This window comes from Arachis ipaensis, chromosome B02, assembly GCF_000816755.2.
Source record: "Arachis ipaensis cultivar K30076 chromosome B02, Araip1.1, whole genome shotgun sequence".
Classification (NCBI taxonomy): domain Eukaryota; kingdom Viridiplantae; phylum Streptophyta; class Magnoliopsida; order Fabales; family Fabaceae; genus Arachis; species Arachis ipaensis.
Window position 1 is genome coordinate 22,063,622 of NC_029786.2, and position 16,671 is coordinate 22,080,292.

General features: G+C 39.5%; 1 protein-coding gene across 1 annotated transcript; it reads right to left on the reverse strand.

Moving 5' to 3' along the window:
* Positions 6,617-8,509, reverse strand: LOC107625104 (60S ribosomal protein L2, mitochondrial; the record flags this gene model as incomplete). Its single annotated transcript, XM_016327682.2, is given in 2 exon segments — positions 6,617-7,370; positions 8,407-8,509. Coding segments are annotated over 2 exon segments (591 nt in total). The 3' UTR covers positions 6,617-6,861.

Genomic DNA, 16,671 nt, shown 5'->3' on the forward strand with positions numbered 1-16,671 from the left:
TAAACTACAACAACGAGCTAATTTGGCCGGAAAATGTGAAAAATTTAAAAGATAATTAGTTTTATAAATAAAGACTTATCTTATAAAAATAATATAAATTTTCACAACTTAAATGGATTATGTTAAGAAATTGAGAAATTCACACTTGAGTTGAAACCTGGCATAGTACATTATAAAAATTTACGTTAACGAAACATTATTTTGCTACTCTACTTTATCTAAATTACATCTTTAGTTATTCTTAGGGCAAAAAACACAATTAAGCCAAGGGAAGAATCAAATTATACGAATCAGCCAAACTGAAAATAGCTTCATGAATAAGCCAAACCAGATTACTATGTAATTCGAAACAGCTGAATTCGAATTACATTTACGCGTAATTCGAATCAATATAACTCGAATTATAAAGGAACACAAGCCCACACTAATTCGAATCTACATGATTCGAATTACAAAGAAGCATAATTCGGACTAGGTTGGTTCGAGTTACCCTTGTGAACGATTCCCCAAGTAATTTGAATGGGGCTGATTCGAATTACACTAGATTCGACTATATAAGGAGTTCGAATCCCCCTCATTTGAATCACTTTTCCATTCGAATACCCCCCACCAAATTCCAGAGAAAACAACCCAGATTCGATCCGACAAAGACTCGAGCAGAATACTCAGCCGATGGGGGACGATCCGGAAAGGCTATATTGGTTGGATGGAGTTGCTCATACAGCCGAGATCATCAACGACGAGGTTAATAGATAGAAAAATTTGTGCCAGTGGTTTATCTGAGTTAGTGATTTTGCATGCGGTTTTAGTGGTGGTTTATGTTAGTGGTTTATCCAAGTGGTATTGCAAGTGGTTTATTTTAGAGATTTTGCATGTGGTTTTGTTGGCGGTTTATGTTAGTGGTTTTTATTAGTGGTTTTTGTTAGTGGTTTTGTATGCGGTTTTGTTGATGGTTTATGTTAGCAGTTTATTTTGGCAGTTTATTTTGGTGGTATTGGAAGTGGTTTATTATGTGATTTTACATGTGGTTTATGATAGTGGTTTTGCATATGGTTTTCGTAAGTGGATTTGCATGTGGTTTATGTTAGCGGTTTAAGCATTTGGTTTTGCTAGTGGTTTATTATATTAGTTTTGCATGTAGATTCTGTTAGTGGTTTTCATAAGTGGTTTCTGCTGTTAGTTGTTTTTGTTAGTGGTTTTGTAAGTAGTTCTAATAATGTGGTCCATGTAATGTGCAGCCCCAGCGATGCATCTCGAGCATGCGGCGGCAGCAGGGCATGCGACTCGATGAGCGGTATGTTCCGTACTTGTAGATGGCAGGATTATACCATCTTGCAAGGCTGAACGATAGATGGTTCCGGTTAGATGAGCCCCTTGTCAGTGCCTTTGTCGAGCGGTGGCGTCCGGAGACGCACACCTTCCACATGCCGTTCGGAGAGTGCACGATCACACTTCAGGACGTGGCGTACCAGTTGGGGTTACCAGTGGACGGGCGTTATGTCAGTGGTTGCCTTACAGATTTCCAGATATACATCCAGGGTTGCTGTCCAGCTTGGGTGTGGTTCCAGGAGTTGTTTGGAGTGATTCATCCTCCGAGCCAGGTTCAGAAGTTCGTAGTAAACTGCACCTGATTCCAGGAGACTTTTGGAGAGTGTTCTGCGAGAGCCGATGAGGAGACTGTGCGGCGCTTTGCTCGTGCCTATATCATGATGTTGTTGGGTACTCAACTATTTGCCGACAAGTCCGGCAACCGTATTCACATCAGATGGCTACCCTACGTGGCTAGGCTTGAGGAGATGGGTGCCTACAGCTGGGGGTCTGCAGCATTAGCATGACTGTACCGGTGCATGTGCCGAGTGACCAACAGACATGTGGTGAAGTTAGCGGACCCATTACAGTTACTTCAGTCTTGGATCTTTTGGCGTTTTCCTAGGTTTAGGCCTGCTGGGTATGATACGTGCAGCTGGCCGTTGGCCTCGAGGTACCATTCTCGGACTCTTCTATTTCAAGTTAAATTAATTAATTCCATATACATTTGTAATGTAATACAATTCTGTCACACTTTTAATTAGCTATAACACCGATGTGAGATGCAGGTGGTCAGGTTACAACCCTTCCAGTAGCGAGAAGGGACCTAGAGTGCAGATGTGGAGACGGAGGATAGACATGTTACAGGCCATGAATGTGAGTATAGTAACCGCCAATGTTTATTTAATTAATAAACCTTTATGACTTTAGAGCATTAAATGGCCTGACAATGTTGAAATATTTTTGCAGTTCATCTGGATGCCGTATAGCTCCCCCGAGGTACTACAGGTTGTGCATCCGGAGGTATTGGAGCCTCGTCAAACGACGTTATGGCGGTCTGTGACGTCACTGATATATTTTCCCGTGATAGAGTGGCATCAGATAGATAGGGTTTTACCACAGTTCGGCAGAGTGCAGCCCCGTCCCCAGCCCGCCCTGAACATTGACTTTCTGATGTCGAAAGACGGGAGAGGAGGTGATCGTTGGTTCCCGTACAGTTTGCAGTTCTGGCATCTTCATTGGGAGAGCCGTGTGGACCACGTTCTCTGGTTCAATGTTGCCGCAGACCCTGGACCCTCACATGACTTCCTGGAGTGGTGGAGTCAGCATGGAAAGAGGTTCTTGTCACCAAAGATGTACCTGGGGGATCCGAGAGCCGTTCCTATTCCTGTGGAGGCTACGCAGAGGGGTGCTGGGCGAGTTCCTGATAAGGATCGTGTTGACGACGTGCCGGATAGGCGTCAGGTTGAGAGGAGAGCTTGTGTAGGGACACGACGGAACCAGCATGAGTGGAGGTGGCTGGACCAGGCTATGGACGACGGTGATACAGACGGTAGATGTGGAGGTAGACGAGGAGGGCGTGGAGGCAGACGGAGAGTGCGTGCTGCGGATCACGATCACGGTGATCATCGTGACGATGACGACGATGATCAGCACGGACCTGTGGGGGGGACGCTGGAGGGCATGCTGGAGTTGGGGGGTGCTAGTCCCTATCATGGCGGGCATGGTGGAGAGTGGTACGGGTCCGGTATGGGTGATGGGGCTGACCAGGGTGATGCTGGACTTGGCTTAGGGCCGCTAGGCGATTACTTTGTTGGTGTCCCCGCACATGACCAGACACTTCAGGAGAGTACGCCATGGGTTAGCCCGGGGACGATGTTTTCAGACTTCCTAGCCGGTGATGGTCTTGATGCGGACTTTGGCGGGTCATACTTTTTAGATGAGATTAGTGCCATCATGCAGGAGGATGATGCGGCCCGTCGGCGTGGTCAGATGTCGGGCACACAGGCACCTCTAGATGTCGACCTAAACGAGCCTCCTACCATGCCTGCTCCTGACTTTTTTGCATTGGGTGGTACCCCTCCTTCAGCCTATACTGCTGGGGTAGATTCAGATGCTGGGCCGTCTGGGGCACCCGTCCAGCCTAGGCCACCTGCACAGCCTGCCCCAGATGAGGAGGAGGATGAGATCGAGGACGAGGATCCGCTTATCCGGAGAGGCCACAGGACATGGGTACCCCGTCGTTGCTTCACCGATTCGCATCTGTTCAGATGATTGGTGTATGTTCTATGACTTTATTTGATGATCAGCATTGTATCTTAGCCACCTTTATTTATGTCTTTCATATACGTGTACGATCCAACTTGTATTCTGGTTATTTATGTTTGAGTACTTTGTTGCTTCATCATGTTTCCGTTACTTTGCAAAAGGGTGTTCATTGTTTCTTTAAGTTATTAGGATATTTTCCCCATCATGTATTCATGTAATTTGTAGATGGCATTATTGCCTTGTGTATTCATCGTACATTTCATGCTTCACTTCAGAAACGGAACATATTCATTAATTAATATCCCATGCAAAGTACATCGCATTAAGTTTAACAAATTTTAACGCTTATCAAATACAACTAAGGAAACATATAACAGTGGAATCTAAATGCCAAAGTGAAATCAACAAAGTACCAAAGCTAACAATACACCTACTGATGTCCCTCTGTATGGGCTGATCCTCCGACCTGTGGGCAACTCCGACGTGTGTCTGGGTTGCCGAAAGAGGCCACATCTCTTCGGTCGGTTCGGATCTGCCTCGTCCATATTGGTCCATATTCGGGTGGACCTGGGATGACCCTCCCTCACACGCCTCTTGTTCGGGTCTGGGATCACTGTCGGCCCATCATATGGTGGCCAGAAACCCTCCGAAATGGGAGGTGTGAACCCCATCCGATACACATTGAACACCGAACTAAGATGGTACACCTGGTGGACGTACGGCTGCCAAGTTATCCGTGAGTAGGCACAGCAGGCCATGGCATGAGGACACGGGAAATGAAGTGCCTAAAAGTATCCGCAATCACATGTCTGAGATCCAAGTGAGACCCTGTAGCTACCCAGTGAGAACGAACCAGTGGGAGTCGTCTCTGCGACGATGAACTCCGAGTTATCCCTATCGTACAAAGTCACCGTGAAGCACCTCGCCGTCTTCAAGTTGGCCTCGATACACTTCACCAAATGTTGACTGAATTGTTGTCCGGTACCCAGCTGGGCCTCAGCCTCCCTCCCCTTGCGGACAAATAGTTCGGCCAACTTTCCGTATGTTGCCTTCACCAGCGAGCACATAGGGAGGTTTCTGATCCCCTTGAGAATTCAGTTAACACACTCAGAGATATTTGTCGTCATGTGCCCGAATCTCCGACCCTCATCACAATGTTGTGTCCACAATGAATACTCAATCTGGTTCGCCCACTCACACATGGCAGGTCTTCAGACCGCATAATATCAAACCAGTAATCGAACTCTACCTCGGTCTTAGCATACGCTGCATTCACAAGAAGCCTCCTTCCATCTTTGCCCTTGAAGTTTAGGGCACAATTTGCTGCTACATGTCGAATGCAGAATGCACAGTATGCAGCTGGAGGTAGCCATCCTCCGTCGGGAGCCTCAAGCGCGGCCTTGATGCCGTTATGCCTGTCCGATATAACCAGCAGACCCGGTTGCAGTGTCACGTGCTGACGCATGTGGGAGAGAATGCGGTCCATTGTACCGTTTGACCTCCCAAATGCCCTTGCACTGCCTGAGACTCAGCCAAATCAACCATGTGCACCCATTCCCAAACTCAGAACACTTGCCCACATACCGGCGATAGTCAGACTCCACTACCTTGTACTGTATCCCTCGGCGGATGCTGTAAGTCTTGACACTTAACAAGGCCTCATCTTTATCCTGAAATTGCTGACCAACCTGAAACTCTGTCAGACCTGCAGACCCTTCCGCATCTCTAGTGCCAAATCCAGCAGGCTCCCCAGGAACCCCCTCCTGCCTCATGGCATCCAAGTCCAAAGATGAAAAATGTGGAAGGTACTGCTGTGTGCTAGAGCTAGAACCACCTCCGGCCCCTGCAGGCTCACTCGGACCAATATCATCGCCACTGTCATCAGCAATCATATCCGGCTCCACATCATCGTCCTCTGGATCATCCAACAATTCATCTCCAACCCCAGCCGGTGCAACACACTGTAAAGAGGTGGGCACAAAATCCCATATTCCCACCTCGACGCCTACACTGCCGTTGAGATCAACAGCGAACGAAGGGGAGGCGACAGGCTGGACGGCTGGCTCGTACACAGGGACGGACGAAGAAGCACCGGCAGGTCTGGAGCTAGAACCGGCTACCGTGCCTAAAGTGGGGATATTCCGGTTCAAACTCCCCGAGCTGGATACCACATCAACCAACTTTGCCAACAGCTCTGGTGTCTTCACTTCGGGAAATTGCCGGCGACAATGAAACATGACCTGCAAGTCCTCATCACTCCCGATCGTGAAACAATCATACTTCACGGTTTATTGGAGCACCGTGATTGGAATGCGATAGAAAAACTTCTTAACCCGTTTCACACCTTCCAGACCAAGTTTCAGCAGTACAGAGCTAACAAGGTCATCATACCTAGTCGTAGGCCTCACGATAATACAGAGAGGATCCTTATCAGTGAACTTCACACCGGAACGTGTTTTCCTCTTAATCGATCATTTTTGGTGAACCAACACTACAAAACTCTCCTCACTAGCTATTTTACCCCTCTAATGAGAGCAACTCACGTTCACACCATATATATACAACTCTGCTCCTTTATAATTCGAACCAGCCTGGTTCGAACTACACTTTGTGTAATTCGAATTAAGCCACTTCGAATTACGTTGCATGGCGTGCATGGAAGTAGTTCGAATCAACCTGATTCGAATTACATGTTGCTGTGTAATTCGAATCAGCTGAATTCGAATTATGTGGCTTTGGGTGTTAGTGAGTAATTCGAATCTACATGGTTTGAATTACATGTAAACTGAGTTCGAAGCAGGTAGGTTCGAACTACATGTAAAGGTGGTTTGATTGATTGATGAATCAGATTTTGCTTTAGCTTATTTGTGTTAAAATGTTCTCCCCTTGACTTGTTTACATTTTTACCCTTATTCTTATTTTGGTCTTTCCATATTCAAAATTTTTTAGCAACAGTAACTAATTCAAATTTTAATTTTAATATATTGACAAANNNNGTTAACCCGATCATAATTAAATAAAAATATAAAATTATAAAAATAAAATCAAAAGCTAAAACTTAAAATGTATGTCTTTACAAACATATTAATAACAATCAAGAATCAATTTTTAGATATTACTAATAATGTAAAAAGAGATAATAAACTAGTCAATTGGCTTAACCTATTCATTCCAGGACTACAAGTAGAGACTTCTCCTAGGCAGGAGCAACAATTCCCATAACAACAATTATCACAAGCAGCTAACATTTGAAGCATGAAAAGCATCTATAGTGAATATTAGATACTACTTCCTACGTTTCAGGGGCCCGGTCTTGAATCCACTCTTAGTCGGCTTACCCCAAGGAGTTCGAGATCCTTTTCCCCACCGACCACTACTCTTGCTCTTGCCCTCTCCTCCACCATGAGGATGGTCCACTGGATTCATGGCCACTCCTCGAACAACTGGTCTCCGGCCAAGCCACCGGCTTTGTCCGGCCTTCCTAAGCTTCTTATCTCCGTGGCTTGGATTTGAGACAGTACCAACGGTGGCCCTGCAACGAGAATCAATCATTTTTTTAACACCCGAGGGGAGCTGGATAAGACAGTATTTTGATGTGGGTTCTTTCAGGATTTTTGCACAAGTTCCAGCAGCTCTAACCAGCTTGCCACCTTGCCCTGGGTTCAATTCAATATTGTGAATGATAGTTCCGATTCGCATAGAAGATAATGGCATACAACTCCCAATTCGAGAATTTATATCGGAATACATCATCTGATTCATCATGCTCTCTCGAGCATTATGAGCATTTGTGTCTGCAACAACATCCATGAAGAGTGAGAAACAATGAAACATCACAGAAATACGCCAGCAACATAAAAACTAGAGTCTCCATTCCAGTAGGACAAGAGTATCAAAATGTATACAACTCACTGCTGCCACAAGTAAAAATACTTGCAGGATTTTGGAAGATATTTAGTATCTATTCCAGGAACTCATAAATATTATGATTTATGAACATAAGACAAGACAAAATCTTATATACAAGTACGAGCAAAATATCATGTGCTTGATTTTCTTTTTTTATATAAATGAGAAATTTTTAGATGCTCCAAGAGAAGCAAATGAAGTTCTTGCTCTATTCTATTGATCCTGTGTGACACATAGGTTATCTTTATTGTTAAAAATTAATTTTTCAAAATTAAAAAGAAAAACCAATAATACCCCCTCTCTTTCCAATATTCCTGATATGTCAAACCATAAATGAACTAAAGCAAAAATTCTCATTTAATGTCAGAACGCCTAAGAAATTCTCAAATAAAAAGTAATAATCAGAAGAGAGAAATGTGCATTGGGTCCTCTTCTTCGCATACCTTAATTATAAGCATGAAAGTATGAAACTGAATCCCATAACCTCTTATACATTCATCTTATATTGGCTATGATAAAATTGGTTGTGCAGGTTAAACAATAATAACTCGCACTATTCATCTCACTTGAAAAATACTTGGATTTGTCAACATGAATAAAGGCATAAACCCTAATCTTAAGTTAACATAGAGATCTTCCCCAGATCACCGTTCTTTCTTTTAAGATAGTTAAAAATGCCTATAACATCAGATTCATAATGTTCACCTAAAACTAACGAATGTTACTTAACAAAATTAAATTTAATCCTAAATACACGGAAATGAATATGCTTTTATTTGTACAAGGCTGAAAAAAATCAAATCTTATAAAATAAAATAAAAATTGAAAGGAAACACCAATATCTCAAATTTCACTGAATAACAAGCATCATACTAAGACAAAGTTGTGATTTTGTTGAAATTATAGGGAACAAAGGGTTACCGGAAGAGAAACGGCGAAGAGAGTTGGTGAGATTGGAGAGAAGAGAGGAAGCTAAGCGAGCTCTCCATAGTGAAACAGCCATGGCTCAGAAATCAGAATGCGTTGCTGCGGCGTCGGGGATGAGAGCATAGTTATCAGCAAGGTTTTGAGAACCGGATCGGTCATCAATCAAACCGTTTTAATCACTGGTTTATTAGTTTATTAGTTTAACTGGTCTAATTATGATTTAACCAAAAAAATCGTTTTAGAATAGAATAATAAATATTATAAATAAACATCCTAAAATATAATTATAGTTTAATATAAATCTTAAAATAGGATTAGTAACAATAAAATGTAAAGAGACATGATGCTGTGGAACACTAGCAGCCACTGTTGCTACATTACCAGCTGAATTCCTGAAATGAATCGGAAAAATAAAGTGCACATTCTAACAGGTCAACACTCAACAATACAAACTTCTCAAAATAGAATAGTAATCATTAATTGGCCCAAGCGAGAAATATTGTAATTTGATTTTGGCATAGTTTCCATTTACATTCATAATTGTTCATGTTGAGAGTAAACGGCACTATTAAAATTATCAAACATTTAACACCATAAGCATCTTAGTATTGACACAAAATGATTGCAGCCAGCACATTGAAATTTTGCTTATAAAACAACCACCATAAGTTATCAAGTATGCTCAACACTGTCTCATACCTTCCTCCTGATAACTGTTGAGCAGTGCTGTGAGCAGATGAATCTAAAGATTGATAAGGACTGCTATTATCCAAGAGTCTAGCTTGAAGACTTGAATATGAATTTAGAGCAGAAGCTGCTTGACCTTGATCAAAATCAAATGGTCAGATATACTACAGTTTAACCTTTCAACATTACAATTCAATTTGACATAGTCCCAACAAAATAACTTCTTTCTTATGAGAGAAGAAACCCAATTTAGTTATTGCTAATTAGAATTTTTCATTCAAGCAAGTATGTAACATTTCACACATTCCCAATAATAAAGTAAACTTCCGAAGATAAGAAAAGTACATAATCGTCTTATATATATATAATCAGAAGTCAACTATAAGATAAAAATAGTATTTGAAAACAAAAGAATCCATTTCACTGTTGCCAAATGCTTTAAATCTTGGAAAAAATTCTCTTCTCAAGAACTAGTTACACAACTTCATACTTATATTCAAGGTTCTAAAAATTGGACTGGTCATCAAATCGTTTTAGTCATTGGTTTACTGGTTTATTGGTCTAACCGGTCCAAGCGGTGGTTCAACCGAAAAAATTATTTTAGAATAAAATAATAAATAAATTATAAAGGACCAAAGATGAGGATACTCCAAGAACTCCTATTAGATGCAACAACATTCAACATTATCACATATTCTCACACACACATACAAAGCCTTAACTCAAAAAACAACCACAACAAGTGACTTGGAAAAAAAATGTAAACACCAAAACAATCACAAGCATACAGAACATGTGAATATTATTATAGCAAATATAATAATAAAATAGCTCTTCTAATGTGTCTCCGAAAATATTCCAAATCAAAAAAACTACATAATCTGATCCACTTGATTCAGAAAGCTACATATATTAGAAAAATTAAAAATCAACTAAAAGAAAAAGAAAAGGAAGGCCTGGTTGATTTGATTCAATTGCCTGAGATGAAGAATCAAACAGGGCTGAGAAGCTGAGAGTTTAAATGTTAAACCTCAATATTCAAATAACATGACTCCATTATTGTTATTATTACACCCTTCTAATGTCACAAACTCAATATATATTATAGTCCGTTGACACTTGTGTATTCACAACTTGGCCTCATCATTTTGATTCATACCTTAAGTAGAAGAAAAAATCCCAATCAGCTTTCGTTACAATTTTATCCAGAGAGTTGGGATTTTGGTTCGGAGTTCATGCCAATGATAATGACGAGAGGGATGAATCCGTGAATCAGTCACATAGGCAGGGAAAATTTTAACAAAGTTCATCACAATGATTAACAACAACAAAAAGCACTGAAGGAAAACTCAGTAATATAGGCAGTTGATAAACCACAATTTTATGGTTTATATTGTGCTAAATTGAGTGGTTTTTCATCCATTATTCTCACGCTTATTCATAGAAATCACATGTTTTATGTTTTCCTTCCTGATTTTGTGCTATAATTGAAAACATGCTTCTTTGACCTTAATTTTATTAATATTAATTCTCCCTTTATACCATTAGATGCCTTGATATGTGTGTTAAGTGTTTTCAGAGATTATAGGGCAGGAATGGCTTAGAGGATGGAAAGGAAGCATGCAAAAGTGGAAGGAATACAAGAAATTGAAGAAATTGCTAAGCTGTCCAACCTGACCTTCTAGTACTAAATCGACCATAACTTGAGCTACAGAGGTCCAAATGATGCGGTTTCAGTTGCGTTGGAAAGCTAACGTCTAGGGCTTTGAAATGATATATAATATGTCATAGTTTCTCTGACGATAAGTGACGCGAACGCGTGATCCACACGGACATATCGCAGTGACAAAAATCAGCGTGATAGAATTCGCAATCAGCAATTTCTGGGCTGTTTTTGGCCCAGTTTTCGCCCCAGAAAATACAGATTAGAGGCTATAAAGTGGGAGAATTCATTCATTCATCAATCAAGCTTTAATATAGACAATTTTAGAATTAGATGTAGTTTTAGAGAGAGAGGTTCTCTCATCTCTCTTAGGTTTTAGGATTAAGATTTCTTCTTCTCAATTTCCAGGTTCAATGTTCTTTTAATTTAAGATTCTTATATTCTGCATTTATTCCATAATATTTTTCCATTTAAATCTATTATTTGTTTAATTGTTTCCAATTGAATTTTAATTACCATGTTCCCTTTTTACTTCTTTTATGATTTATAAAAATGGCATTCATATTAACTGAGTAGACTCCCAACTTGATTTTAGAGTTGATTATTATTTGGAGACCCTTGAGTTGGAATACTCAAGAATTAATTGGTAACTAGAAGTTGTTGGCTAGCACTCTAGTTACTACGCTAATCCTTCCCAAGGGAGAGGATTAGGACTTGTGAACAGAAGCTGGCTCCCAACTTAATTTTCCTTTATTTAGTAAAGGATAACCAAGTAGAAACAACAACCTATTACTGTTAATCTTGAGAAATCCAACGAGGATAGAACTTTCGATTAATCTTCTCCGGATCAAGGCTTTTAATTTAATTACATAAAATCTCTTATTTATTTTTATTGCTTTAATTTATAATTATATCTATGCCCAATTGCCCAAACTCCAAAACCCTCAATTTACAATACTCATAATCAATAATAAGAACACAAAACCTTTTCAAAATGTAAATCTTTTTTTCAAATCTTTATCTTATATTGTTGACTTTTTCAAAATTCAAATTTTAAAATTTAAAATTCAAATTTAAAATTTCAAATTTAAAATTTTAAAATTCAAATTTCAAAATTTAAAATTCAAAATTTAATTTTCAAATTCAAAAATTTAAATTTCAAAACCTTTTAATTTAAAAACTTATCTTCTTTTACCTAACTTATCTTATCTTTTCTAATCTTAAAATCAAATCTTTTTCAAACCTTTTCTCTTATTTATTTTATTTTATTTTATTTTCTTTTGCTTGTTTATTTGTTTTTGTTTCTAATTTCTATTTAGCTACTATGAATTCTCGCCTCTCTGGTTTCAAGTTTGGTTCTAATGTTATTTCAAGGAATGGAAATTATAACAGGAACATGCATCAAGGTCGAAACAATCACAGATGGAAGGAGCCACGAGGATCTGATCAACCCTTTCGGCAATAACACCTTCCAAGATACCATGGACAACGACCATCCTACAATGCATGCCAAGACAATAGTTATGGTGGACCCCTCCGTGACAAACCACCTCCACTAAATTACTATGGTCAAGAGCCATTCCAAGGAGTGTACCAAGATGATGAATATGGTGGACCCCCTTGTAGTTACCAACAAGGCCCACCATATGCTTATGAACCGCCTCCCCAACATACCTTTGAACCACCATACTCACAAGCCCCCTACAACCAAACACCTCCATATGACTCTAACCCTTATCCACCATACCAACCACCTTATGAGCCATATGAACCATACATAGAACCACCCCAATTCCAACCCAATTACTCCTAAGAACCACCACCTTAAAATACACCATGTCCATATCCATCAACCCAGGAATCCATTAAGGAGCGTCTCAAGGAAACAATGAATAAATTTCATGCAATCCTTCACCAATTGAATCAAGCGATAAATCGATTACCTTCCCGACGTTTGGACACTCAAGAAACTCCCATGGCTTCATGTGGACAATCTAATGAAGAACGTTGCATGAAGGAGATACTAGAAACTCCAGTGGACAGTACGGAGCATGACTTTGTACTGGAACAAGTGGAGGAAGCTGTAATTATTGAAGAGGAAGAAGTGGTTGAAGACTTAGGAGATGCTGAACCTCCATGGGAAAGTCAAGTTATAGAGCCTCCTTCAATGACGTTTGAAATTGATATTGAGGAGGGTGTACAACCTCCAATGCATATCATGGTTGAAGACTTTGAAGAGGTTGATCAAGAGATGGATTCAATCATTGATGAATTCTTATCTACAATTGAATCCTCTCCCATTGGACTTGACATGGAAATTAAAGAAGAAGAAGCACAACCTCCCATGCCCTTGGTGAACAATGAAGAAGAGATCAAATTGGAAGAAAGCTACCAAGAGGAAGAGGTTGAAATTGAAGAAGCTTGCAAGGAGGTGGAAGTTGTCAAGGAAGAACTCAAGGGAATGGAGCTAGAAATCACCTTGCCAAAGTTGTTGGAGACCTCTCCCCCAAAGCCATCACCATCCATCCCTTCATTCAAGTGGGTAAATCTCTCATCTCTAACCTTAATTAGCTCACTTGAATATGCTTTGCTTGAGACAGATGGGCAACTCAGAGCTCTTTGTGGCTTTAAGAGTAAGAGGGAGATGGTTAGTCGTCATGCAAGATTCAATATGGTGGAAAGCTCAAAGTTTAAATGCAAATGTTGGTGTAAAGCTCAACTGAATGGGTCTAGGAAGTTGGTTGGCCATTTTAGTGGGAATTCAAACTGCTTGCTACCCGGATAGAATCATGATGATCAACAAGAAGACGGGTGCAAAAGCAAGGTTTGGGAACTCAGAATTCAGTCTAGAAATCAACACTCTTGGGGCCTTGTCACTTACTTTAACTTGCTTGAAGGCTTTTTATGCCTAGTTTGGGATTCCGGAGGCCATTAAAATTATAAACATTGGTGGAGATTCCTCGATGAGTTCAAGCACAAGCCTCCATGACAAGAAGCTCACCAAATGTCCAACTTAAGGACTATAACTAAAAGTTCTAGGTGGGAGACAACCCACCATGGTATGATCGTTCTCTTTCAGTTTTAGTTTTATTTTAATTTGTTAATTGCTTATTTTTATTTTATTTTATTTTTATTAGTGTTCATTCATAATTCTTGCATATTCATATGCATTTGCATTTGCATTTGCATTCTGCATAAAAAAAAAAAAAAACACGCACGCGACGTGTCCGCGTCACAGGTGCATTAGGAAGAAAAGAAAAGTGAACAGAAAGTCACGCGAAAGCGTGGCTGAAGGCGTGCTTTAGGCACAAACATGCCCACGCGACCGCGTCGCTGATGCGGCCGCGTCATTTTGGAAAATAGCCTCCCATGCATCCGCATCACCCACGCGAACGCGTGCCCCTAAAAATCGACGTAAAAGAGGTGTATGGCAGCAAGTTATGATGGAGTTGGGCTGGAATGATGCTGGAAGCACCAGCCCTATCACATGATCACGTGCCCCACGCGGCCGCGTCGTTTTACAAAATCAAGTCATTCACGCGATTGCGTCACCCACGCGAACGCGTCACCCCAAATTTTGGCAATAAGCAAACTAAACAGAGAGTTGTGCGAACGCGAGGCTGCTCTCGCGCCACTAGCACAAATCAAGTCACGCGTCCGCGTCACTTGAGAATATCGCCAATCACGCGAACGTGTGAACCACATGTCCGCGTCGCATGCGTCGCACAACTTATCCAGATCAGCACCAATTATCTTATCTTTTCTTTTCTAATCCTAATTTCCTCTATCTTCTCTTATTCTTTCTTCCTCCTTTCTTACTTTCTTTTTCTTCTTCATCTCTTTAACTTCTCACCCCTCTTCACTTTCATTCTATTTTACTTAATTTATTTGCATACTTTCATTCATTGCATTTTAATTTTGTGCATATTTTTATTTTCTTTTCTAATTTTATTTTTTTTTCATTGGTGTTAAATTTTCTTATTTAACTGTTGCATCTTCTCTTGAATTATCCTGGTGCTTCATGACTTGTTTTACTCTGACTGGGTATTATTCTTCATAAGTCAATGCTACTCCTTCATGATACTTATCTTATCTTGCATTGACATGAACTTACACTATCTTGCATTACCCACACTCTCTCCCCCATTGTTGCAACTTTTACACCACTGGTATGCCATGTGCTTCTATTGTTTTCTCACTTACATGTTGTAGCTACCATGTAGTTGAGACCCCCATTATTTGGCATTAACCCACCCATACTTTATTTATTTTTTTCTCTTTATTCCTGGGTTACTTTTCTTCTTTTTCCTCTTCTTTCAGGATGGCCACCGAGGAAGGAAAACGGAAAACCTTTACATGGGGAGACAAACAAGTCCATCTGCACAATCCTTGGAGAAAAGCGTCAGTTGGAGCCACCCATCCACTTGTACATCTTAGCATGCACCGAGGACGGTGCAAATCTTTAACTGTGGGGAGGTCGATACCGACTTTTATGGGTTAGTTATTTTCTTCTCAACACCAATGTCTTATTTTCTTTATTAGTTCATTGTTGCATTTACATGTTTGATTGTATGTTTATTTGATTTTGTGCATATTTTACCACTTGGTTGAAGTAATATTTTCTTTTTCAAGAAATTTTTATAGTATTTCACTAATTTAAATTGAAATTTTTTTTGTGTAAAACTTGTTTGAAGATTGTAAATTGGAACATGAATTATAGCTAAGAACACACAACCTATGAGATTTTGAGCTTATTTATGGTTACATTATTTAACCATAAATTTTTATTCTTGTGTGTTTTCTTCCCTATGATTGCAATCTTTGCTTTGTTTTATTCTATATGTCCAATATTTAGTGTATTTACATGCTTGCATATGATTGAGGCCATTACTTATTTAGCTCACTTATCCCAAATAAGCCTACCCTTTAAATCACCCTTGTCAGCCACTTTGAGCCTTGTAAACCCCCATTTGTTCTATATTTTACCACATCACTAGCCTTAAGCGAAAAAATAATTAAAATACACCAATTGAATCTTTGGTTAGCTTAAAATAGAGATTGTGTATCAACTAAGTGTGGGAAAACTATGGGAACATGGGTTAATAAGGGAATGTGTTATGTTTTTACTTTGATAAAATATTGGGAATTTGGGTACCTACTCATGTGAGACTAGAAAAATTAAAAATTTATGTGCATTCATATGTTACGTTTACTTTTATATTTAAAAAAAAGAGAGAAAAGAGAAAAAAAGAGAAAAAAACCAAAAAAAATTCAATAAATAAATAATTAAGGGGACAAAATTACTCCAATGCTAAGTTAAGTTAAGGAAAAGATCAATGCATATGTGATAAAAATTAAAAGAAAGTTTGATGCATGAGTATGAGATGAAAAAAAATGAGAATTTTTGGGTAGCTAGGCATGATTCTAGAGTTATATAGAGTGTATGTATGTTAAGTGAGAGCTTGGTTAGTCAAAGATTCAATTTATAGCTCACTTAGCCATATATATACCTTTACCCTTACCTTTGCCCCATTACAACCTTGAAAAAGACCTCATGATGTTTGCATTGGTACATTAAATATTGTTGATTGGTTAGGTGAAGAATAAAATTTAGAAAGCATGATTAGAGAAGAGTAGAGTGATTACCCTATACACTAGAGCGATTAGAGTGCATATACACTACCAGTGAGGGTTCAATGCTTGATTCTATGTTCCCTGCTTTCATGAGTTGTCTTCTTACAAGTTTACTTGTCTTTTATTGTATGATTTGAATTAGTGGAATCTGAATTATGTTTGTCTTGAAAAATTTTTTTACTTTTAACCAAGTAGGTAGAAACATCTTAGCATGTAGTTGCATTCATATAGATAGGTTGCATTTTATACATTCTACCATTCCTCTTCACTCTTTT